The 25927-nt window shown below is 40.3% G+C and overlaps 1 protein-coding gene across 7 annotated transcripts in view; it reads left to right on the forward strand.

Moving 5' to 3' along the window:
• Positions 1-875: 875 nt before the first annotated feature.
• Positions 876-25927, forward strand: part of ABCC1 (ATP binding cassette subfamily C member 1 (ABCC1 blood group)) — a 53660-nt gene continuing 28608 nt past the window's right edge. The window contains exons 1-10 of one of the 7 annotated variants that reach the window (XM_061474252.1): positions 876-1091; positions 14259-14435; positions 15221-15346; positions 16686-16823; positions 17920-18045; positions 21094-21155; positions 22035-22166; positions 23199-23426; positions 24104-24281; positions 25037-25198. In XM_061474252.1, the coding sequence (XP_061330236.1) occupies positions 1044-1091; positions 14259-14435; positions 15221-15346; positions 16686-16823; positions 17920-18045; positions 21094-21155; positions 22035-22166; positions 23199-23426; positions 24104-24281; positions 25037-25198 (1377 nt within the window). In that variant the 5' untranslated portion in view covers positions 876-1043. Of the gene's footprint in view, positions 1092-7539; positions 7618-12667; positions 12728-14258; positions 14436-15220; positions 15347-16685; positions 16824-17919; positions 18046-21093; positions 21156-22034; positions 22167-23198; positions 23427-24103; positions 24282-25036; positions 25199-25927 lie in introns of those variants that run through there. The other 6 variants (XM_061474254.1, XM_061474251.1, XM_061474255.1 and 3 more) reach the window with 6 other exon arrangements.

Here is a 25927-nt window from a genome sequence, read left to right on the forward strand (position 1 = left end):
CAAGTTTGTTACCATAATTGCTCTGGATGCAAAAGAACATTTTAAATTGAGATTCTTTATGTAGCTCATATAATTAAAGGTTTCAGATGTTTTTCTGTCGTGTAGCACATAACCACCCTGCTTTCCTGCAGGGTATGACGCTATTCTGGCCTATGTGCCATACATGCTCCAGCTGGTGTTTTCTGGTGTGTCAGATAGTCAGCCGAGCATGGATGCTGTCTGTGGGCTTAACCAATGCATTTTAAATTGGATGTGAAGAGTGCACCGTGAGACAGAGCCAAACACAGTTTTAGGGGCTGTGCAGTTACTTGAACCAGTATAGATTTTGGTGTAAAGTTGGTTGTGGATGAAGCCGTTTAGGTTCATTTCATGTTAGTCAACTCGAAGTAGTTCAGGGCTTTGAAAGCAGTTTAACTGCTTCACGTTGAGACATAAAAGTATTTGAAGGTGAGGGCTTTCACTGTGTCCTTCCCTGAGGAAGGCTCTGGCTTGCAGTGCCTTTCCATGGGGGATGTGTGGGGGTCCTGTATCTGGTGCCCGGAGAAGGGCGCGCAGTAGCGCCTGCGGGCAGCCCCGGCCGCCGGTGCGGATGGGAGGTGCGCGATCCGGAAGGCTGCTGGAGGGAGGCGAGGTGGGGGTGCAACGAGGGGGGCAATGCTTCCGCCCCGGCGAGGCTTGCTGCGGCGCGAGGTGTCCTGAGCCGACCACGTGTTAGGCTCCGGCCAAGCTCCCAGCCTCGGGACCCGTCCTCGCCCCGGGCTGGGGCACAGGCCACCGCGTGTGCGAAAGCGATGCGCGCCCCGCGGAACGCCGCCGCCGGGCCGGGCCGGGCCGGGGTGCGCAGCTCCGAGCCGCCCGCCCCCGCCGAGGCGGCGCTGCGCAGCGCGGGCGGTGGCGGCGCTGCGGCTCTGCATCCCCGTGACCGCGGAGCCAATCAGGGCGCCGTGCTGGCGGGGCCGGCCCGTCTCTGCCCGGGCACGGAGAGGTGCGGAGGGGAAAGCGCAGCGCTGCCGCGGGAGTCCGCGGTCACTTCTCCGCGCCCCATGGGGATCGAGAGCTTCTGCAGTGTGGACGCCTACGAGCCCTTCTGGGTGAGCGGCGGGATGGGGTTGCAGGGTCTCGGCTGGGCGGCGGCGGCTGCTGCCAGTGCCGGCACTGAGGGATGGTGGGAAGCCGGGTGGGACAGGGATGGTCGCTGGCCGCTGGCCCCGGTCAGAGCCCGAACAGGCTGCCTCCGGCGGGGGAGAGCCAGAGCCTCCCATGCCGGCGCTCACCGTAGGCAGAGCGCGGGGGTCTGGGGCGCGCCCCGGCCGTGCGCCAGCCCCTTTGGCCCCAGCGGTGCGTGCGTGATACGCCGGCGTGAAGCGGCCTCGGGCTTGCGTGGAGGAGCAGGGCCGTGGGGGCTCGCGGGTCTCTGGCTGTGTTCGATGTTCCCGATCCCGAGTCGCAGAATGGGACCCGGTGTGCCTCGTGTGCGGGGTTTCCGGCAGGGAAATAAAATGCTTGTAGGGAGGGACGGGTTAGCGAGCGCTTGCCTGGGAGACACGAAACGAGTTCCTAAGTGACCCGCGTTTGGCTGTTCGTCTGCATTACTCAGGGCTGTGCGAGTAATAACGGTGACTGGCTGCTGCCATCATACTAAAGTGGTGTGCTGTCCTGGGAAGGAGGCCAGAGATACGCTTTCTGCGGGTTAGCAGCTATATCGCGTGTTTGCATAGCGGTATTTTTGCTCTTCCTTAACGTAGAGTGGTGAGTGCAGCCTGTTGTGGGTGAACTGAAGACCAGCTGTGCAAGGGAGGGTGGTGTGGAAACGTTGCAGAGTGGGTCTTGCTCGGCTGAAACAAGGTGTGCCTTTGCAAAAGCACACAGGTGCTAGCAGCAGTGAGGCCTCTGGGAGGGCAGGAAAGCAGTGAAAATCCTTGTGAGGAGGAAACAGGTTGTATGGGAAAAGAGGTCTGGAGGAAAGGAGGACAGAGAGGTGGAAGTTGGGGGGAAAACAAAACTGGGGTGAGAGCTACTGAGGACAATGCAGGGCTAAGAGGGAGATGTGGATTTTTGTAGACTGTTAAGGAACTCATGTATTCATCGGGTATTTGCCAAAACCAGCACTGAGCTAATGAACAGCCTTATGAGTAAAATAAAATTGGACGTCTCGGCACATGTTGTTGTACTGTTTGTTTCAAGAACTATTAAGATATTACTCAGCAAATATTTAAAAAATCATTAAGACTTCAAGATACTTATCTTTTCCAGCTGTTCCAAAGTGATTCTCACCTCCTATTACATTGCTTGTATTTGTGCATCTTTTAAGCTAATTTTCATGTTTCTCAGTGTGGGTTAAATTACAGATTGTCATCAAATGTTTCCCTTTCCTAGAATGAGACATTTTCTTTTTGAAGAGCTTTAGGGAATACATGTGTCAGAACTCAGTTTATGGTAAAGCTTCTGGAAAAGAGTTTCCAGTTCTTTGGCTTGTGGGATTGAAACATCAGGTAGAAACAAGATCTAAACTTAAGATGTTGGAAGCAGCTAGTTTATGTAGGATTTCTGATGCCGGATTCTTTTATTGTGAAAGCACTATTCTTGTATAGCCGTTTCTGCCACGTCATAACTACACCACACATTTTTTTCGCTAGATATATTGGTTCCCAAGAGCATAGATGACTTTGTGATTTGTCATCCTTCTCCAAGTCACGTGGAGTCTGCCTTTTGTTTCTTCCAGCTGAAGATCCTCTGGGTGTGGTTGAGTTTTGGGTTCTTCTAATCCTGAAAAAGAACAGTTGTGTATTCCAGTTGGTGTAAGGTGTCTTTGGAAAACTCTTCTTCCTTGGCTAACTTGTCCTCATGAGCAGCACTCTGTATCCACTTTGTTGCATTGTTCCTAATAGTGGGAGAGTAGTAATGCTAGTCTTGGTCCTTACGGATTCTCTGGCTGCTTTGTTTTCTGGTGTTTCCGTCGTGGCTACTACTTGAAGCTGAAGTTGTAATGGAGTTTCAGAAAATGCCTATGTACGTGCAGTGTTTCACTGGGCTTCTAGATACCACCTCTGTGGTACTGTGTGCTACTGTCTTCCTGTCTTGTGGACTGCACTCTTCCGCTTCTCAGAGCTGGGTGATGGCTAGATATGTGGTGGCATGTGTTGTTGCGTTCTTGTGGTGAGTTTTATGGCTGCATCAGCTGTTTTGGTTGGTGCTTGCTAGTGGAGCAGCGGGATTTCCTAGCACTGGCAAACTGCTTCAAGGAAGAGATGTGTTTTCTGTTAAGGGTGGTGCTGAGTTTGAGGCAGCTTAGTTTTAAATTGTGGGGGAGACTGCAGGTTGAAAGTACCTAATGGACACTTAAAGACTGTATGCTAATCTTCTTAAGCCTTGCTGCCCAGGATTTTGATTCTTTGCACACCCAAGGAATGTTAATGTTGAAAGTTCTTGTCTGAGAATTAAACAGATTGGTTTTATTTAATACTTAATCTAAAAGGTCAACAGCACAAGCAAGCTTGCTGTCACCTGCACACCTTCCTCCCCCCATTTAATCTATCTCTGTGCCCCCTCTCACCATATTAACCTCACTGCAGTCAGATTTGCTTACAGAACTTAACTGTTTCTTACTTCCTTTGAACCAGACTCCCTTTTTGGAAGGGTACTGTTTTGTCCTTGCTCTCTTGAGCATCACTTGAGTATCTTAGAATGACTGTCCCATCCGTAACACAAAGGTACAGCTGCATAAGATAAAATTACTATTTACTAATAGCTGTTGATGAGAGTAAATGTTCTAAAAAACCCTAGTGGGTTGGGGTAACATTTGCACTACTCTCAGTGCAGTGCAGTGACTTTTAAGGGCCTGTTTAAACTTTAAAACTCCTGTGACCTGACATGCTGAGATACATTTGCCTGGGGTGTCACTAGTCCGTGAGTGCAGTCTCCCTAGCTTCAGTACCAGCAGGCAAAAAAAATGAAGTGGCGTGAGGAACTCAGTCATTCTAGGTGAGCAGGATAAGCACCAAGGCAGATGCAGAACATGCTGTACACTTTGGCCTGCTGACCTAGCTGTCTGGATATATGCATATTCACACAATGGTTTCAGCAGAGTTTAATTTTGAAATAGTGTGTTGGTGTTCCTTTCTTTGGAGTAAAATGTTGGGGTAGTTACAGTTTTTCAGAGCTTGTAGACTATGTAGTATCATGTTTAGAGAAGGCTTATGTTTGAAGTTGCTAAAGGAAGAGGATAAGAGTTTTTGTGATATTTAGAGTTTTCAAGGCTATCCCCCAGTATGACTTTTATGAAAAAGAAGTAGTAGATACGAATGAAGAAGTGAGTTTGCAGTTGCACAAGCAGCTCCTGACAGTCCGTCCCTCAGTGCTCTGCCAGGAGTTACAGGAAGTCTTAGTTGTGTGTCCATTAGAAGATGCTGGTAAGTCAAATAGAATCAGAAATTTTGAGGTTTTTGCTTATACTTATGGGAATGTGAGAGAAATGGCTGATATGTGTGTAAGCTCCTATCATTTGTCCACAGGCAAAGATGTGCTTTTTAAAATTAATTTCGATAGATGTGAATTCTTCTTTATCTCAGTGAGAACTTAATGAAGATTCCCGCTCCCTACTCCCACCCCCTCTATTTTTCTAGTTGGACTTTTGGTTGTTGAGGAAGGATTGAAAGCAAGTAATTCCATTTACTTCTAGGAGAAAAGCAAGTTTTAATCTCCTTTGTTTTGTTTTGAAAGCTACAGAGTCGTTTAATGATCCAGGCTGTATCTGCCTGCATAAAACCAGGACTCATTCTTTCCTGTTGGTGCAGAAAGCATTTGTGGAGCCTCTTCTCTGTTAGTAAAGAAATTGTATCCACATACTGTTCTAAGTATAGTGCTTCTTCATATGGAACCAAACTACAGGGCATAAACAGAATGGATGAGAAAAGCTGAGGCAAAGCCTCACACACAAAATCCAGGGATCAACTTGGTGGGATTGAGCTCTGCTTCTCTTGCTGTTGTGCAGAGTTGTAAGGCTTTCAGAAATGTTTTGCCTGCTTCAATTAATGTATTTTCTTGCGTGTTTATCCCAATATATTATGATTTGTATTTGGTTTGACATTGTATAGAGGGGAGATCTACCAGCCTCTCTCAGCTGTTTGCAGACATGTTAGGATCTTCTAAGACTGAAATGTGGCTTGACAGGATGTTATTAAGGAGAAAATCCATTAATATTCTTTAAGAAATGAATTAAGTATAGTTAATTATAATAATGATTAGCTGACAGTTGTGAAGTGATATTGTGTGATGTAAACATCTGCTGTGGGTATACTGCTTATGAGAACACTGGGACACTGATAGTTTTCCTGAAATAGACTTCTGAAGGAAAACCAGACTTTTTATGTAAGAAGTAATTTCATGTTCTGAAGGTTCATGGCTTATGCTTTCATGCATCAGACAAGCAGTAAATTAGCATGTATCTTGGAATCCTGCAGCTTTTTGCACTGTAAAATAGTGCTTTTTCAGTGTGTTTGTGGCAGAGCTAGGGAGGGACTGAGGTGCTGAGAGTGGTGCTGAGTGAGCTTGATAAAAATTATGAATTTAGACTCTTCCTTCAGTTGTAAAAGTACTAGGTTTATGAATACATTTGTGATCAGAATTTAAGAGTGTGCAGGTCAGAAAACCACTTACGCTTGCTGCCACAGGAAGCTCATATGTGGACAGCATTTAGAATAGAGAAGGAGCAGCAGTAGAAAACAGTTAAACAGAAAAGCCTTCACACAAGATTGTAATAAACATTCTAATAAACAGCTGATTGCATGATTCTCCTGGCTGGGTGATTGTTGGCATTTTTAGTAATGAAAGCCAGAAGCTTATCTGTCAGCTTTCTCTTCTTGAAACCTGAAAAGCTTTTCTGCTGCTCTGAATTTGCATAAAAATTAAACTTCTGTTAGAAATAAAGCTTATCTCTCTTGGTCCAGAATAGATCAATTTAGGGGAAATACAGGAAAATTAAGCCTGACATTCTATTGTGGATGAGGATTTTCTTAACAGATGAGTTGGTGTTCTACAGCTGTTAGTTCAAGGTTGCTCAGAAAAGTTAAATGAGGAAAAATCCCCAGCAGAACACCTGGATAACTTGTGCTGTTCCATGCAGTTACGTTGCAGTTTGCATTGAGACACTGTGCTATACTGGGACTAAGTGAAGGTTAACCCGGGTTGCACTGAAGTCATTCTGGGTCACATCTCTAAAAAGCCTACTGCCGGGTACTGACCTTTTGCTTACTTTTAATAGAGTCAGAATTCCATGCATTACTGTTTTCTCACTCTTTGCGTCTGTGGTAGCGTTGGATACAGTTTATGCAGTGTAAGCTGTTATCTTAGCCCCTTTGTAAGGTTATTACCCAGTTGTATTCAAAATTGTCACAATGATTTGAACTAGATACACAGGCTGCTGCATTATTATTCAGCAAAAGTTCTGGTTTTGGTGCAAAAAGGAGGTGAGAGCAGGAATCTTTTTCATGTATTCTTGTAAGAAAGAGTCCTTTCAGTGAAAAATTTTACAGATGGGTAAAACCTATCCTTTTGATTCTGAAACTGAATGGTAAATATTTTATTGTCATGTGGCCAAATGTGTCATGGTACTTGGAGGGTCTGGAAATACCATGTCTGTATTTCCATACAGACCATACAGACATGCCAACCATTTTACTGTTGTGAATGCTGATGTAATCTGTCGTATGTTTCCCTGACACAAATAGCCATAATTCAGTGGCTTTTGGGTTCTTGGATTACAAAGATCAGCTTTTGTAAATTCCACAGCTGCAGGTGGAATTTACCCTTCTCTGATAACTTATCAGCACCAGCTTCTTATTTTAAGCTAAAGGAAGACAAAAGCAAAAGGCTGGTTTTTGTTTTTGTTTTTTTTTTTTGTCCTTCTTGTTATTTTACATACAGTTCCAGCTGATGCCGTGCTGTCTATAACCAGGGATTTCATCTCTCTGTGAACATTAGGAAATAGTGATGTTTGGGTTTTGGGCAAGGAGGTGCAGAGGCCTGATTTAAGTTCAGGAACAGGTATTGAAAGGTAGAACTTTTTTCTTGGCTGCCTTAACTAGTCAGATCTGCATTTTGTAAGTCATTACTGTTGAGAACTTCGTCTTGCTGAAACCGTTTCTAATAGAAGACACTGAGAAATAAAGGGTGTTTACCTGTCACAGGAAACACCGACATTCCCCCCCAGTCTTTATAGAAATGATTTTAAAATTTTAGGACCCCTGTTTATTATGTAATTTTTATTTTTATTTTTTTTCCCCCCCCAATGCTCACTGTCTTGCTCCAATAATGTTGTCGTGACAATGTTGTTTTTTTCTGTGGGCGAACGTGATCTCCATTGGAGTCAGTGATCTGAATCTAATTCTTGCATCCTAATGTGGTAATTGCCATTAGTATTTCTCATTTGGCCTCCATGGCAGTAGAAGAATAAAACTTCACAAACTTACTTATCTAATTGGGCTCTTATTCGCCTTAATAAATGTCTGATAACTTAGTGGAGATACGAGCACCCATCCTCAGATGTGAACATGAAGGAAAATCCTGAAGTCTCTTCCCAAATCAGCAGTCTGGCATGCTTCATTTCTTCCACTGCTTGTGGTAAGTGGTAGTGTTTTGTGCAGGAGCATGATTTTGCCATTTCTCCTTGCAGAAGTAGTTTTTGGAGTCTGTGGGGGCCTGGGAATAAGATCAAATATTTGGTTGTGTGGCTTTTACTTTTTACTAGAATCTTGGTTTTAGGAGTTCTAAAAATAAAAAATCCCTCTGGCTGCTTTTCATTAAGTGTAGAAAGTAGCTGTTGGAAAGATATTATTGTAAAACCTGTTCAAGTGTTTTAAATTTTTCTGCTGCTTCCTATTTGCACAGTACACCCCTAGATGATACAATAAACCGGTAAACCATTAATTTAATGCAGTTAGTACAGGTCGTCAAAGGAATTGGTAGTGTATTGAAAGCTTTATTTAAATGCAGCATGAGCTCACATTGTATGCATCACAGCAAAGGTACCATTTTACTTGCACACTGCACTAAATTCAGTTGCAGGAACAGCAACTGCATTGTGTCACAGGAGAGATCTGTGCATTTTGGGAAACTCACTGTTTGTTAAGAAAAAAAGCTAGAGGAAATAAATGTCAGCTAAGGGATGTTTGCATGTGCATATTATGCTGCTTCATCTAGAATTGATGCTGGAACCATTGGATCCTTTAATGCAAGTAGTACTTTTTCCAAAATAATTTCAATATGAGCTGCATAGTATTTTTAAGTGAATGATAAACATGTCAATAGGAAGCGTTTTTTTGTAGTGTCATACACCTCAGCACCTTGTTTGGCCCTGTCAGGGATGTTATTGTCTATTCTTGTTCTGTGACTATTGCTGAGTAGACAGGAGAGCTGCAGGTGTGGGTGTTTCTGATGCACTTTTGGGGAGTTCTGGAGGATTTTTCTTGTGTGAATATCTGTTTGTTTTACCAGCCTGTCACCTCCTGTGATTTAGTGTGAACAGCAGGTGCAGCAGGGCAAATGTTAAACTGATGAAGATGGTGTATGGTTGTGCTTGTTGTGGGCTCTATTTTAAATATGCTATTAGAGAAACAGTGAGATCCAGTACATGTTTCGTGATCTGCAATGTGAATGATAGAATCAAGACACTCTATTTACAGTGTTTTGAGGACATTATTTCAGTCTGTCTTCGAAATTTCTAAAGCTAAATCAAATAAAACTTACTTGACAAACTGAGTAACTTGGAGAGCTTTTTTAAATTCATTACTTGAAAACAGACCTCCTTCTATCTATCCTACTGCAAAATCTGGATCACTTTGTTATCCATTGCTTTCCTTAATTCTCAGTGTGGTCAACAGTGTCACTGTTTTTACTATTAGTTTTGGTGAAGAATGGTGGTATAGGGGATCTTTTAAATAAGGCCAGGGTTCCTTTAAAGCAGCCCTAAAGAGGCAAGTCCTTTTCTTCATCCTCATCCCCTGTTGTCCACTCAACTCATGCTGCTAGCTTTTCTGGGGCTGTAGGCTCGGCCACATCAGGCTAATCTCTGATCTGGGGATAGGCAGGCAGGAAATTTGCTGTTCTAGATAGTGTAGGCTAAAGGCTGATGGCCTTGTGGCATCTGAGGGAGAACGACTGAAACAGTTCCTGGGTTTATAGGTGCTGTGGATTTTTTTTAAATATATCTAGAGCTGCCAGATTGCAAGACTTCCTATGGCTATGAGAAAGTGACAGTACTGTTATAATGAAAGTTTTCAGTTTCAGTGTTAGTGCTTGAGAGAGCTAATTACTTGTGTTCTGCTAAGTGTAAGCATTTCATTAAACACAAAATGGTTTTTACTATTAGGAAAATAAGAATGAGAAACCATATGAAGCCAGACTGGATGAGGCTTTGAGGAAAATGGTCTGGTGGAAGGTGCTGCTGTCCATGGCAGAGGGGCTGGACCTAGGTGATCGTTAAGGTCCCTTTCGACCCAAACTATTCTATTATGTCTTGGTATTACAGAGGAGGTGCTTCTTCTGTGGGAGATACTGAAGTAGTGGGTACACACCAATGTCAATATGAAACTCCATTTGAAGGAGTGTCCACCATGATATTAAGATTCCAATGTGGTTTCATGATTTCATTTTTCACGTAGGTGTGTGGTAAATATTTAAATCACTTTTCAGTCACAGCTGGTTCATGCAGGTGGTTTTAACAATGGGGTTGGCAGCCTGTATCTGTAGCACACTCCTGCACAGCAGGCAGGAAACTGAGGGACTTTGGTCTCTCCTATTCTGCCAGTGAGAATTTTAAAGTGTGCTGTGGGTCAGATAGGATTATTGATGTGAGAACAGGAGGCTGCTGGCTGCTCACTTAACAGCCTTTCCTGGCTGCCAGAGGAGGGGCAGCTAGCCACGAGGTCCTGTCCAGGGTCAAATACTGTCATTACTTCTCAGATGGGGCAAACTGGAGGCATATGGTTTCTGTGTAGTCTTCCTGCCCTGAGCAGAGGCAGAATAACTGATCTTCTGTGTTGTGACTTTTGTCTTGTATCCCTGCCAATATTTTTATCTTGCCTGTTCCTGAAATTTTAGACAGAAATTTAATATAGTTCTTCATTTTCCTTGTGTTTATGCACTGTTAAATAAGTGGTTTACATGTGAATCGATCCCCATGATTCTGGGGAACGCCAAGCATTTTTTGCACTCTTAGAGATAGGTTTCACTTCAAGTGTGATAGAAAGGGTTTTTTGCCATAAAAGAAAATGTGCTGTTGGGCACAAAAACCTGTGGACTGGTATATTTTTCAGTCACAGTGCTGGTGATGGAAATGAAAACTGAGAAATAGGTCAGATAAATTTAAAAAAATATCCATTTGCTATTCTGGGAAACTTTAAAATTTTCCATAGATCTTAAAGGGAAAAAAAACCCCAACCTGAAACTGTAACATCTGTTGAGATGTGGTTCTTTTGAACAAGTATAAAATGAAGCCAACAGCAGATCTTTTGTCACCCAGCATCTACCAAGAAAGGAAAAAGGGGTCACACAAGGATTCTTCTCCTGCGGGTGCCTGCAGTCATTGTTTAAATCAAAGGCTGCTTCTAGATCATACAGTCTTAATAGCTATAAACCTAACCCCTATTTTCCTCCTCCCTCATGGCAGGAGACTGCTAGTTTGTGTAGGCTTTCAGTGGACACCTGGATATCTTGTCAGTTGATGTGCTCGTGCAAAGTAGAAGGGTTAGCCAATCAGTCAGAGTGAAAATTGCTATTTAAGATGTGAAAATGGGGCAGCTTAGTGCTTTCATAGAACTTCTAAAACAGTGTTTCTAGAACTCAAGTTAGAAAAAAGTCATTAAATTGTAATTAATGTCTGTTAAATACAAGGGTCTGATTCAGTGACTGATTCTGTGTTGGTCCATAAAGAATACTGGTTTGTGCTCGGAAAAAAATAAAACTCTTGATACTGGGCTTTTATAAAGCAAAGGAGAAGCATGTACTTTAAACTAGAAGAATTAGTCTATACTTGTTCAACTGAACATTGTGATTTGAATAGAAGTACATGTTGGTTGCAGGCTGAGTGACGTGCTTTCCAGCCATGATTGAGCCTCATAAAGCTATGGTATCCTCTGTACAGGACTTAGGATGTGCCCTTCTTTTGTAATGGATTGACTCTTGACTTTGTGCACCGAAGGCATTAACATCTCAGTTCAGACTGGTAGCCTGCTTCTTATGTGACCTCCTGACAGTCCCCTGCCCTGCTTGTTGGTTCACTCAAGGGTGGCCCGAGTGCCTTCTGGACAGGCATTAACTGGGAAGCGTGCTCCCAGAGGCTGATGGACAGGTTGGTCAGCCTGCAGGAGAGCCTGCAACTCCTACTGTCTGAACCTGGGTGAAAGGCATCTTGTGAGGGCATCAGGTGCTCAGCAGGAAGTATTTGGTCTACAGCTCTGTTCCTGCCTGTGCTAACTGCCTTGTATGGACATAGCCTGAGAGAGTTGCACCTAGGGAATTGGAAGGAAAAAATGCCACCATGTCTATCTTTTCATGCATGTTTTCCTCATCTTTTGTCATCTGAAATGGAAGGGGCTTCTGCACCTCACCTGTGTGTAGCCATTTCTGGTGTACAGAGAATAACAGTGTATTTAAGCCTAAGCAAGTTCCTATTTGATATCAGCAGCCTCTGGATCAAATCCTGGAAAAATGTGAAAGAAGATACACTCATCTTGCTGCAGCTGTTAAATTCTAGCAGTAATCTTACCTCAGACCACCCTGTTGTCCCAACTTTTTGTCCTTAACCCTAAAATACCATTGCATTGTACCCTCTTGCCTTTCATGCAGAGACATGCAAATATAAAAGTGAAATGAAAGACTGCACATGTTTTAGAATATCCTCCAGCTAATATGCATAGCAGTCATGCATATAGCACTTCTTTCTTTTATTTAGCCACGTGGCAGTGACATGTGCATTACCCGCTTTGTCCTTTCTTGTAATTGCCTGATTCATTTTACAGCAAGCATTTAAAACACTGAAAAAGAAGATAGAAACCTTCCCACGCAGTGTTTAGATCTTAAAAAAACCAAAACCCCAAAACCAACCAGCCAAACAAAAAAAAAAAAAAACACCCCAAAAAGCCCTCAATGAAATGTCAGTGTTCTTCATTTGTTGTGAAGCTGATTACGTCCTCTCAGTTTCCTTGTATAATCATATGAACTATCTTAATTTGTGAATTGTAAACTGTTCTGCAGTCATGAGACTTTTTCTTGACTGTTGTGCTGGAGCGGAGCAGCTGGGACTTAGAAAGCCAAAAACATTCGTGCAGTAGCTAAATGTAAGGATGACTCAGCTGAAATTTCTGATGATGTTCTGCAGTCAGGGAACTCAATAAGCATGTAGATTGCCTACAGTACCTCGCAGCTTCTGCCTCGTTGTGACCAATTTACTTGACCCGTATGCAGGCACAGTAGAACACGATCAGGCATTTTTATGCTCAGTAATTCCCTTGAATTGGCTGTGTTAAGTTCAGAGATTTTTTTTTTAAATATTTTTCTTTTTTAACTAGCAAATTAAAAATGGCAAGAAGTGAAAAGAATTTTTAGAATGCTGTGGAAATAGAGGAGAAAAGTAATAGCTGTGTGTCCTGTGCATATTGTATGTTGTTTCTAACAGAAAATGAGAGGGCAGTGGGGAAAGATGATACATTTGTTAATATGTTTTCAAAAGAAGGTTGTTTTTTTTCTTTTTTCTTCTCCTTTTTCTTTTTCTTTTATTCTTTTCCTTTTCAAACAAGACTTCTTCATATGGAACAGTCAAATTTAAAGGGAAACCTTCTCTGTGCTAAAATAATGACTGGTTATCCTCAAATTGACATTTTTACAAGTTGTATTTTCTGCTTCAGATCCGTTTTCCTCTTATTGTGACTGTTTAATTGAAACTGTTTAATCAGTGGAAGGTCGGGACAAATAAGGATCAAAGTATGGCAGTGGGATCTATTTCCAGCTTTGATGTTAGAATAGAGGGGACAGGCACTACAGCTCCTTTTGCTTCTGTTTCCTCATCTATAAAATGTGGATAATGGCACTTATTTCTATGACTAGCTCAGGCATTTATAGAGGAGAAGGATTACTGACTACCATTATGTGCCAGTAGTGGTACTGGTATTTTGTGTGGTTGTAAGCTGTGCAACTGGCTGAAAAAATGCTTTGCAGCTGAAAATGACACTGAGCCTTTGGGCACGGAGCTGCTGCTCTTGGCTGTGTAGCTTTTAAACAGAAGCCTGTCAGCTCTGCTTTGGCTATTGGTTATTGCAGTCTAGCTGCAGCAGTGATAACTCTGTATTGCATCTTTTTTTTTGAGAGTTAGAAATCTACAGCAGTTGAGAAGAAGTGTCCCTTGTGATAATTGAACAGCAAAGTCAGTAATTATAAGGTAGAATTTCCTGCAGGAGATTTCCCTACTCAAGCCAATCCTAAATATGGTATGCAAGTTCATTTTACTCAACAGTCTGTCATTGTAAATAGTCCTTGTACCAGTAATGGAAATTGTGATTGTGTTTTTATTACTGTAAATTTTGGGTTGATGTATGGTGGTTTATCTTGTTTTTGGAAATTGTGTTAAGAGAAATAGGAAAACATTGAATTACATTGATTTACATTTTCCTGCTGAGTAAGAAACAGGCTGCAATGGCAAGCTTTCTACTTCCTTCTATGACCTGTTGTTCTGAATTACCAGGAAGTCTCCACTGGGTTTGCTGCAGACAGTTTGGGAGCTATGAGACAATGTTAACATAGTGAACTGATGTTGTTTTGTGCTGTTCACTTTTACTGTGTGCCAGATAATGTTTCTGCACTGAAATTTGGCAATGTGGTGTACCTGAGTATTTATACATGCATGCAGAGTGGTTATAATGGGAGATAACTAGCATTGTCATGTTATTTTTCTGCAATGATAGTATGAAAGTCCTTGATTAATACTATTAAAGATCCTGATCAGTACTGTTAAAGATCCGAGTATTACATTTATGTGTTATGGTAGCTTTGTATTGACAATGTCATCTTGTAAAGGTTTAAAGCTCCTAAGCTATAAAAAGTGCAATAAAATTAGAAACACCACAGAATGAAGCCATTTTAATACAAGTAGAAACAAATACACAAGAAGGGATACAGAATAAGACAGGTAATGGCTATTTTTTTTATTATTTTTTTTTAATACTGAAGTTCTGTGTTTGCTTTAACTCAATTGATTTTTCTCTTGCCAGGATTGGAATCTGACATGGCACACAGAAAATCCAGACTTCACCCAGTGCTTTCAGAGCACAGTCCTGGTCTGGATTCCTTGTATTTATCTGTGGGTCTGCTTCCCAGTGTACTTCCTATACCTTCGTTATCATGACAGGGGATACATACAAATGTCAAACCTCAACAAAGCCAAAACGGTATGTGACTTCATAGAAGCAGGATTTATTATGCTTATCTGGAAGTTTAAATCTATTCTCAGCTGTGTTTTAACACACTATTTTTGTTGCATCTCAATCTTGGCCTGTGTGCACACTTAAGCTGTGACTTACTTGTTCTACTTGTGTTTGATTTCCAAGCCTTAAGTGTTTGTTGCCCTTTTATCAATAGGCTTTCTAAAATGTATTGTGGCAGAGCAAAAAAGTGTGCAAATGCTTTGTACGACCAGGTGGAAAAAAAAAAAAGACTATTTTAAGGCAACTCAATCTCAAGGCCTTTATTTCAATAATAAAAAGATTTTGTTATCCTGTCAGCTTCTTAAGTTGCACAGCATAGATTTATAGAGTTGCTGCAGGTATTCTGTTCCACTTCTCTTGTGAAAAAAAAGTACTTAAAAAAAAGTACTTTTCTTACTCTTTTTTTTGCCTCCTATAGAATAAGAGAAAAGTTTTAAGGACTATAATAGCGTGGTGTATTGGAGAGGTTTTGCCTCTGCAATCTGTTATTCAGGAATGAGATTTACCAGCTTTCTGAAGCTGGTATACACTGAATTACATGGTACTAAAGATTAGTAAACACTTTTCTTCTAGTGCGGACTCGGTAGGTAAAGCCAAATTACTCTTCTTTTGAGCATGTTGTAGAATTGCCCAAAAGAGATGATCTAATTTTTGACTCTTCTACTATCACATAACATCCAGTGTTCATGTATATATTGTGCTGCCTAATCTGTGTGAACTGACGTATGAAATACACTTTTGTATTGCAGGCTTTGGGCTTAATACTGTGGATAGTCTGCTGGGCAGACCTTTTCTACTCTTTCTGGGAAAGAAGTCAAAATATTTTTCGAGCTCCATTTTTTCTTGTTGGGCCAACAGTATTGGGTATAACAATGGTAAGTTCTTCTGTTACGGCTTTCGTTGATGCAAAGCCTGAAGCAGTAACATACATCTTAGTGTTATTCAGTGTTGTAATTCTTTAAACTACATAAAGACTTTACATAAAGACTTAGTCTGCAGCTGAACTGGGGAATACTTACTCTGAAATGTCCGCTTTCTTTTAATAAAAAATTTTAGGACACCCTCTTCTCCTTTCCCCAAGCCAGCTGTGCTCAGTGTTGCGTGTTAGCACACAAGCCAGTGCGAGTTGTCTTGCCTTATTTTGGCAGGCTTGAGCTACTGTTCATTTAATAGCTTGACTCAAGCATGGGGTTGAGAAATCAAGGTGGCAGAACTGATTAAACCTAGATAATACAAATCACACTGAACTTTATTAAAGACTGTCAAAGGCATTGCATTATTAAGTATCTTACTACAAACTGTTGCATATAACATTTGTAAGTGCATGTTTTCATATGATGGCGTGGTGGAAAGCGTTAAATGCCAGGAGACACACAGGTATCCTCATCTAACTCTTTTCTACCTAGATGCACGAGTATTGTCTATTTTCACACCAGTAGTCTCCATTTCAAGGAAAATGCAAAAATGCCTTGCTGTTAATTTTTTGTCAGTTGCCTTATATTTATCACAGACTTGGAATGGTAGTGATTAAACATGATACTCAAGGGGGGGACAGGACACAACCACCCTAACAGCAGCAGCAACAATAACAATAAAAGCCAAAGAAAAAAACCCACTGCCCTTAAGCATGCTGACATGCAAGAACCATGAAATGGTTTGTGGTCATTTAATAGTGCAATTGCCAAGCCGTTGTTGGGGTGATTGAAAATGCAAGTTGCAGCAGCCAAGTGAGATTACTAAATTGTACCAGCTTCCTAAAGGACTCTGAAAACACACAAAATACAGAAATAGAGTAATATTTGATCAGTGTTGTTTGGTGGTGTGGCTTGTATGGAAAGAAACATTTTTATTTTAAAAAGAACTAGTCTTGGAAAGGATATAGTGTTGCTGTAATTGCATGTTGACTTGTGATGTAGAACCAGAAAATTGAAGTAGTAAAGTCTGGCAGCTTTTGACAGTGCTTTTGTGTGTTTGGTCATTAACTTCTGTGTAGTACATATTTCTTTTCACTTTTTTGTCCACTTCTTATCTTTACTGCTCTAGAGCATTTAATGCTTAAAGGTATTTTTGAATTACACTTAAAATCTCTGGGTGTTCCTGGGAGCTACTGGATTTGGAATATTAAATAAGCACACTTTGACACAGTACCTTGTATATGTGTATAATGTTGAAAAGCTTAGTGTGTAAATATATTTTTATCTTACTTGTCCACAGTTGCTTGCCACATTTTTAATACAGTATGAAAGAATAAAAGGAGTCCAGTCTTCAGGTGTCATGATGATTTTCTGGCTCATCTCATTGACATGTGCCACAGTGGTTTTTAGATCCAAAATAAAATATGCCTTAAATATGGTAAGTGATTGCTAGCCTCATTCAGTTGAAAATAATCTTAAATACTGCACTGATAGAGTAATTGCTTTTCTAATTGTGCTAATCAAGTCAGTGAATGGTTAATTCAGTGTACTTTTGTTCCTTAAAGAATAAAAGCAAAATAAGAAAGACATAATGGCTCTTGTTTAGAGGTGCTAGTGAAATCCATAGTGACCTTAACTGCAGCAACAGTTGCCAAGAAAATTCGCCTAGCTGTTCCAGAAAGGGGATGTGCCTGCTTGAGTACAATAAAAGTGTATTATCTTTGATATGAAAACTGTTTTGGGAGTTTACTTTGTCTTCCTGTTGATTGTACGGTGGATTTACAAAAACACATGGTTTGATGGTTCTGTGGTCTCATCTGCTGAGACAAAATGAAAGTGTAGAAGTCTGTTGTCAGTCTGTTTTATAGTAAGGCCACCTCAAATATCAGATTAATTGTGGAGCTGCCTGAAAACAGCATCGCTTTGATGTCTTTAAGCTGTAGTGTGAATTTTGAGAACTTTCAGCCAACTTTTGTCTTTAGCTGTTGGAAGTGGAATTTTACTGGTGAATGTGGGAGTATGTGTCTGTCTGTCCTGTGCTTTGACTTTGGAGGTTTATGCTTTATGTATCTGTCCTGATCTAAGAAATGGAAGAAGCTCTGGAGTTTGAGCGGAGTACAACAAATTGTAATCTAAATTCTGCTCCTCTATTTGTTATGTGCATAGTAATTAATAAATTTGCCTTAAAAACTTCTTGCCACCCAGTGCATAAATGCCTTACTCCTGTAAAGAATACATTGACTTCAAATTGGGGCATGCTGTGTTAGTACAGTGTCTTAAAGAGAACTTCTCTACAGAAGAAGTTCATGTTTTGTGTGTTTATTTCAGTGGTTGTTTAAAAATATATAGTATCTTTCATCTCCTCCCCCCCTTTCTTTACCTTCCTTTAACCAAAATAGACATTGACTTTAATTTGCATGGGGTTGGGTAGTGTAATATTTGTAGAATTTACAACTGGTTTATGTTAAATAGTAATATGTTGTTTTAAAAAAATTCCTCTAATTTTTTAATTGGAATATCTCTTTCCTTTGTAGAGTGCTGAAGTGGATGCGTTTCGTTATGCCACCTTCTGCATCTACTTTATCCTGTTACTTGTACAGCTCATCCTGTGTTGTTTTCCAGAACGACCACCTTTGTTTTCTGAAACAGTAAATGATCCTGTAAGTGTTCAGTCTGTACTATCCTATGTGCAATATTCTGTACAATGAGTTATAGAGCCATAGTTTCCCAGGTGCCAAGTAATTAAAATCTGCTTGATTTGTTTGCAGTAGAGTGTTCTTTCTGCTCTTTCATTGGTGATGCAGAAGATGAATCTCATAACACGCAAAACAAGGTGGACTGTATTTAAGAGAAAGAGGAAAATATACTATTTCAGTCATTTCTGAATAGCATTCCTGGAGGTTAAGACATACATATTTTATTCAGTAGTGCTTTTGGAAATCAGTGGGAAATACTGATTTTAAATGCTGTCCTTCTAGTCAGCCAATACTGTTCAGTAGGCAGTAACTCATAAGGATGTGCCTTCTCTTCCTATTGAAGGTGGGGAAGAATCTACACCTGGAAAACTTAAGAATCTGGGTAGATGCATTTGATTTCCATATTTACCTTTCTTGTGTCAAGCAGAAATGTAACCAGCTTGATTGCAAAAGCGGCTAGCATTAGAGGGTGGTCTGCAGGTAGGAATTTAATTTTGTCTAGGTGTATACATTCTTAATTGTGTTAGCTATATGGCATGGATCTAAAGGGGCCCAAGAGATGCAGGGTCCTTATAGTGCTTGCTTAGCCCCAGGCTAGACCTCCTGAGTCACAGTGGGATGGCACCTGTTGCTGCCAGGAGTTTGGATGTGCCAGCATCAAGTTTAGAAACCTCAGTTCTTGTGTTTGGTGGCTTTATTTAGTTTTAAAAATAAGGTGTAATTCTGGTTTGATGGCTGTTAGGCATCTGTTAGGCACTGACTTATGAAGAGAGGTGTGAAATGTGTGAATGTGTGAAGGGGGAAGTAAGTGTTGCCTTTAACTGCGGAAAAGGTCCATAACCAGTTGCGCTTACGGAACTAGTTAACTCTCTGTTGGTATCCAGTGTGCCAGTGGTGCTCTGCATTACCATTGGCAGTCCATCTATGTGTATTTATCTGGAGGAAACAGTATATTGCTCAGTCTCTGGATCCTCTTCATCTTTGGGTTCTTTTCATCTCATGCAGATATGAAGTGTATATGATAGGATGCTGTGGATATATGGAAATATATTTACGGATATAAGAATATATATATGGATATAGTTCTGCTTTGATCATAGTTAAAATAATTACAGGGTGCTTTGATACCACAGTAGTTTAGTTTTGTGTTCTGAGTATTTCTAGGACTGTCTGTAGGAAACAGGGCACACTTAAAATTTTAACCTTCTTTTCATGCGTGGTGTATTTGTTGACTCTTATGATGGGGAAAAGAACAAAGCAGGTCATACTAGTCTTAAGTTCTGCTTTATTCCCTTCTGCCAGGCACTTCCCAACCAGAAATTCTGAGTAAAATCTTATTATATGTTTATTTAAGCAAAAAAACTACAGTGAAATTTCTAAGACGTAGGTGCTGATGTATAAAGTCAGTGTGTTTTGTCTCGTTTTCTCTTTGTTTGCATTGCTGAAAGGCAGACTTGTTACAACTTGTCTTCATTCTATCTGCATGAATGTCAGTAGGATTAATAGTTCTCTGTGTAGCAACTCATTTTATCAAAAACAGTACTGTTTTAACAGTAATCCGATATGTTTTAGTGTTTTAAACTTTTGCTTTATGCAGATGAAGTCCAGTTTTTGGTGGTATAAGATCTAGTGGATCTTTGAATTTAAGTTTCCACCTGCAATTAGATTGGAAAAAAAAAAGTATAAAGGAAAAAGCATTTTATATAAAATTCAGAGTATTTTGTAATATTGTTGAAGTTAAAAGTATTCCCTGTATTTGCTGAAATAGTAATATGTCTGTCAGGAATGCTGGCATGGCTGAAGGCTGAAATTACCAAGCTCACTTCCCCCCCTTTTTTAATGTCTCTGAGTTTAAAACCTTTATTTATTCATTAAGGGATGGTGTAGGATTTGCTTGCAGTCATTTTTTTGCAAGTGTTTAAATACTTTGGAAATGTGGAACTCTTATCCCCGATCACAAAAAGTGTCCATCTCATACATATTGTTCCTTGCAAAGTTGCACAGAACCTTGTTGTGTGCAGAAAAGGAGCTGCAGGAGCCTGTTTCTTGTAGCTTGTTTACAACACACTTCAATTATAGCTTAGTGGAGAAGGCAGGTTACACAAACATGAGCTGAAAAATGCAAATCTTGGAACTCTTAGCTCTGTCTTTTTTAATTGCAGTACTTTAATGATGTTTGATGATTTCTGTAGGTGGAAATACCTGAGCTGCTCCAATTATAGTTGATAAAAACCTAGTGGTTTGTGCGCTGAAGGAGTGGCTATTTTTAGCATTCTTTATGTGCTGTTGAGAGCAGAGAAATCTGCAGTGGAATTCTGCAGATGAATCACCTTCAGTGCCTTTGAAATTCCTCCAGCCTTCCTTTCTGCTGTTTTAATCCAGTCAGGTTAGGGGGGGATGTTAACCTGAAGAGCAGTTAAAACAGCCATTGGGCTAGATATAGAGCATGAGCTAGCTGTGTACCTTTATGGCTACTGAAGTTTCTTGTGCTTATTGATGAATGAAATGCAGGGGTTTAGGGGCTGTTTTGGGTTGCTGTGACTGAATTTATAAATTTTTTTTCTTTCATTTGTACATCCATCCTGATGGAGTCACAGCATTTAACTGGGAGAACAGTACAACTGAACCATTAGTTTGTGACTCACTGCCCAATTAACATTTACGCTGTCATGGTAGCACACCTTGCATTGTTACTGGTAGGCACTGGTCATGACCTCTTGAGAGATTGTCTGGCCTGTACTATCTTAAAAAAATTCCCTCAACTACTTGTTGCGTTGTTGATACGGGATACTGCTCTTCCTGTGCCCCGGTGGCTTACTCTGCTTACAGACCTGAAGCTGTGCTTGTGTTTCCTGAACAAGCTGTCACTGGCATAAATGACAAGATTAGTAATGTGAAAGTAAATACTAGAAACAAAAGGAATTTCTAAACCATCTTTTCTGTTTGGTTTGTTTCTTTTGGCCCTGGATCACTCACTTTGTGTGTGGATTGATTTCTTTTTTTCTCCTTCAGAATCCGTGTCCAGAGTTCAGTGCTTCTTTCCTCTCCAGAATCACTTTCTGGTGGATCACTGGGTAAGATCAAGATGATGCATAAAGCACCAGTTAAAGTTAGATGCCTTTTTAGGATCGTGCTTTCAGAATCAAATTAGCAATAATCATGCAATAATGATTTTGGTTGTTTTGTAGATAGATTTTTTTTCTTTTTAGTTTTATTCCTATTTTTTACTTCCTTTGCGGAGTCTTTGTAATTTAAGTTTTGCCAGTATATATTTAGTATGTTTGCTGAAAAATACAATGAAAATTCTTTGGGAAATATAAGAAGATAGAAGTTATCTTCTCTATTTAGAAACTAGGGCATTCAGAACTGTTAGCTCCAATAGGTGTGGGTTCTGTTTATTTTTCATTAACTTAGGTTAGGTTATGCTGTATAATTTGCTCACAACACATGTTCTTGTGAGTTAAAACACAGAAACATGTAAAATAATAGTGCTGTATAGTTGTGGTTGGTACTTGGCTAGAGTTCTAACAGAAAGCTAGATGAAAGGCATTGCTTTGTAAAATTATTAAAGGCTAATAAAGATTTTGAAACTTTGTAGGCATGGGAATATTAATTGCCTGGCTGATTTTGAAATGAGATCACTGCAAGCTTTCTTTTATTTTCCCTGAAATTTGAATCCAGTGGCATATCCTGGATCCTTAGATGTTTTAGTGTCTTGATTCTCACAGTAAAGATAGTAGGTTGTATGTTTTAGCATCTGGACCTGTGTTGCTGCAGGTGCTCTTGCATACATTTTTAAAGTACTGTCTCTGTTTGGGGGCTAGATGTAAGGACCACTGTCTTATGGCATATATATATGCCATAAGGCATAAGACATATACACACACACACAAACACATAGACACATGTATCTTGTGTTCTTAAATATGTAGTGCTGATTCTTTCTAACACAGGTTGATGGTTCAGGGTTATCGGAGACCTTTGGAAGCCAAGGATTTGTGGTCATTAAACAAAGAGGACAAGTCGGAGGAGATTGTGCCAGGTTTGGCTAGAAACTGGGCAAAAGAGTGGGCAAAGACCAAGAGGTAAGTTCAGTTATCCTGGCTGGTGTATCTTTCAAGATGTGGAGGTTCAAAAGCTCAAGTTACTCAGCCTCTACTTAGAGGTGTTTTGTCATCCATTATCAAGCCTGTTTTTGTAAGGCCCAAGTGGCAGCTCTGTATTTGTCCTTAGGTGCATACAGAACAGGAATTAAGTAGGGTGTTGTGTGTTTTCTTTATGATGAGCTGCATCAAGTTTCCCTTAGTCTTCTGTGATCTAAAGCTGATTATTGTTTCTTCTGATGTGTGATTTTTTTTTTTTTTTTTTTTTTTTTTTTTCCCCTGGGGAGGGAATGTTTTTGCACAGTCAAACTTCAGTCATAATTTAGGAGCTTGGGCTCCCTCTATAGTTAGTGAAGCCACAGGAGGGCAATTCAGCGTATAAAAGTGAGCTGCTTATTTCTTTCCTTTGACTATATAGGGAGCCTGGGCATCTAAGCCAGATGACTAAAATTAGAAAGACTGCATGCCTGCAGTTTCCATTCTACTTTCATCACCCTTTACTGTAGGAAATAGAAGTACCTTTTCATTGAAGGAAATTTGCTTGCTTGCTTACACAGTGCATTTTTACATACTGCTTGTCCTCAGAAGTTTGGAAGTATGTAGTCTGGCATAAGCCAGATGTATGTAATGAATATGTTCAGTCCATTGGGGATGACTTGGAATAAATCTGACTGTAATTTTGTAACTGGTGTACAGTGAGGCCTTGATTTTGAAGAAAGTTTAGTGTACTGGGTTCTTTAACACATGTTACAGCCATTATTCCCTCTGGCAGACCTATAGAAAAGATTCAGCAGGGATCTTATTTATCTGTACAAAGAAGACTTATTTGTGAATAGCCAGTTCATTTAGCTATGGTTGTACGATTAAAAATGTGTTTGATTGGTAGTAAAACCCAGTTAAACTTTTAAGAAGAGGAGTAAACAGCTTATAAAAATCTCATTTGTATACTGTGCATTTTCCCAGTTGGCTTTATGCTTGAATAAAGGCTATGTTGTATACCTCCTCTTATTTCAGGCAACCATTAAACATGGTATACTCAACCAAAAAGCAACAAAAACCAAGTGACTCAAATGGTGATGTAACAGAAGAGGCTGAGGCTTTGATCATAAAACCATCTCAGAAGAGCTCTGAGGCATCTTTATTCAAGGTGTTATATAAAACCTTTGGACCATATTTTCTCATGAGTTTCCTGTTTAAAGCTGCACATGATCTCTTGATGTTTGCAGGCCCAGAAATTCTGAAGTAAGACCTGTATACTTTATTATTGTATTAAAAGTATGCGGACAGAATTTCAAACACACTGGTATTTGACTCACCAAGCTGCTTTGCCTTCAGCTGGTTCAGTGGGAAAGAGTTTCATGCAAGCTAGAGACCAGGCACGTGAGCCATTTTGGTCCATTGATTTTCAGTTTATAACATGATGTATCAAATATGTGACTTTTTATGTTCCTTTCCAGCACTAGGAAGGCCAGGCAGGAACTTAAGTCAACAACAGCAACAGAGTTTATTTAATTCTAACCTGTAGTGACTGTGGGATTACAAGTTGCAATAGGTGAAGCAACAGAGAGCTAAGGGGGTAGGAGGAGTTATACTGCTTGAAGGTGAGAGATGTAGAACAACTGTAAGCAGTTGTAAGCTATAAGTATTTTAGATGGAGGGAATTTGAGACTTTTTAGTGTAGCTCCAAGAGAATGCCACGCATGCAAGGTATGTGATACTTTGGTTTTAAGTAGTACGTTGTTAGGAGAAGAGTGATGTGTGCTAGTATAAAATGTTTCTGAGAAGTTTGCTGAAGTGTTTTATCTAAGGTTTGTTATTTTGGGTGCTTGCATGACCCATGTAATATTTGGCATAATCTGAGGTTGTAACCCTGACTTTTCATTTTCATATATCAAGAGAACTAATTCCTCTCTCCACAGATTGCTGATCCACTTTGTAAATAACAAGGCAGCCCCAAACTGGCAAGGCTACTTTTACACAGGGCTGCTGTTTGTTTGTGCCTGTCTTCAGACACTGATTCTTCACCAGTATTTTCATATTTGCTTTGTAACTGGAATGAGGCTCAAAACAGCTATTGTTGGTGTAATTTATCGAAAGGTAGGTGTTTCTTTAACAACACAACAATACCTCTTGGTGACTGTGAATGCATCACTTAAGTCTGAATAATTTAATTAGTTAGGATACTGTTAGGCTGATTCCTAGCTCTTAATAGAAATAAGAGAGTATTTCATTTATAAATAAAAGCCTTTAAGGTAGAACAACTTTCTAATTTACTAGCTCAGGAACCTTCTTCCTGCTGCCAAACAAGAAACCTTGGCTTGGTTAGAGTAGGGGTATGAAACTGCTTCAGTTTGTGCAGAAATTAGGATGCATCTATATTTACAGCTTCATTTAGGACTTAGCACCAGTGCCATGTCATCTTGGAATAAGTTGGAACATTTTGAAAAGCTGTGGACTGGTTGCTTTGTGTGAGAAAAATGTGTGATGAGAAGTGAAGGTTCTTACACTAAAAAAACAAGCCAAGCAAAGAGTCTGTCGTGTCTGCCCTGTCCCCCCTGTTCCCCCCCCCCCCCCCCCCGCAATAAAATCACCAATCAGCCAACCTTAACCTCAAAGACTCCTTGTTGCCTTTAATCCTCTATTATTTTTAAACCCAGCAGCTTGGTTCAGACTATACAACTTGCGTTTTGTAAGATGTGCAGGTTAAATAGAATATGAAGCAGGAAAAGGATTGCTTGTACTTTTAACGATGGAGCTCTGTAAAGCAGTTGAGGTCTGTGAAGAAAATGCAAACGAGTCAAAGTCTTCCTTCATGTTGCCTTAATTGTTTTTTATTTTTAATCTGCACCTAGGCACTTGTTATTACAAATTCTGCTAGGAAGACTTCTACTGTGGGTGAGATTGTGAATCTAATGTCTGTGGATGCCCAGAGATTCATGGACTTGGCTACCTATATAAACATGATTTGGTCTGCACCTTTCCAAGTGATACTAGCACTGTACTTATTGTGGCAGGTGAGTATTGTCTGTTGTTTATTGTTTTGACTTTTGGCAAAGTATTGCTTCTTCTGGTCATGACTATAGACAGCCCTTGTTCAGACCACTGGAGGGTTTTCAGCAGTGTGCAAAAAATACTGTTTGTTTAGAAGCCATTCAGTGCTGCTTTTGTCACTGCTCAAGAAGGAAGGCGGCAGGTTCTTAATTTGCATGCTGAGTGCATGTGGAGAGTTCACAGGTGGGACTGCAGCATCTATCTCACTTTCCACTTGATTTAAAGTGGTCTTGGTTCTGCAATCTGAGACTCGCCATATGAAGTGCTTGCTGTTTCTAGTCCAAGACAGTCACCAGGCTGACTTCCTAATCCTCACTGTCAGTTGGAAAGGTAATGAAATTCCCCAAGAAGTTGGCCACTCCCTGCATGGATCTCTATTTTAGAAGAGACAAACCAGTGAAAATTGGAAAACGTTAAATGATCTCTGGATTTGTGTATAGAGCTATGTATATATGGATAGATCTGTATCTTGATATACCTCTCTATTTGAGGGCTGTATTTGTGTTTGTTTCAAAAATGAAAACACATAAGCATCAACTCAAGCCCCTACTTGATCCTCCTTTCCCCATGCTGCTTTTGAAAGGTGGAGAAGAGGTTGAAAAGCTATTTCTGAATGCTTTTCTGTAGCATGTACAGTGGTTTGACTTAAGATTTTTAAAATGGGTCTGAATAAATGTTTACAATTAAGTGCT

This window comes from Pezoporus flaviventris, unplaced genomic scaffold, assembly GCF_033815535.1.
Source record: "Pezoporus flaviventris isolate CSIRO_AGI_PZ_B2104156 unplaced genomic scaffold, CSIRO_AGI_Pfla_v1 ptg000078l, whole genome shotgun sequence".
NCBI lineage: Eukaryota > Metazoa > Chordata > Aves > Psittaciformes > Psittacidae > Pezoporus > Pezoporus flaviventris.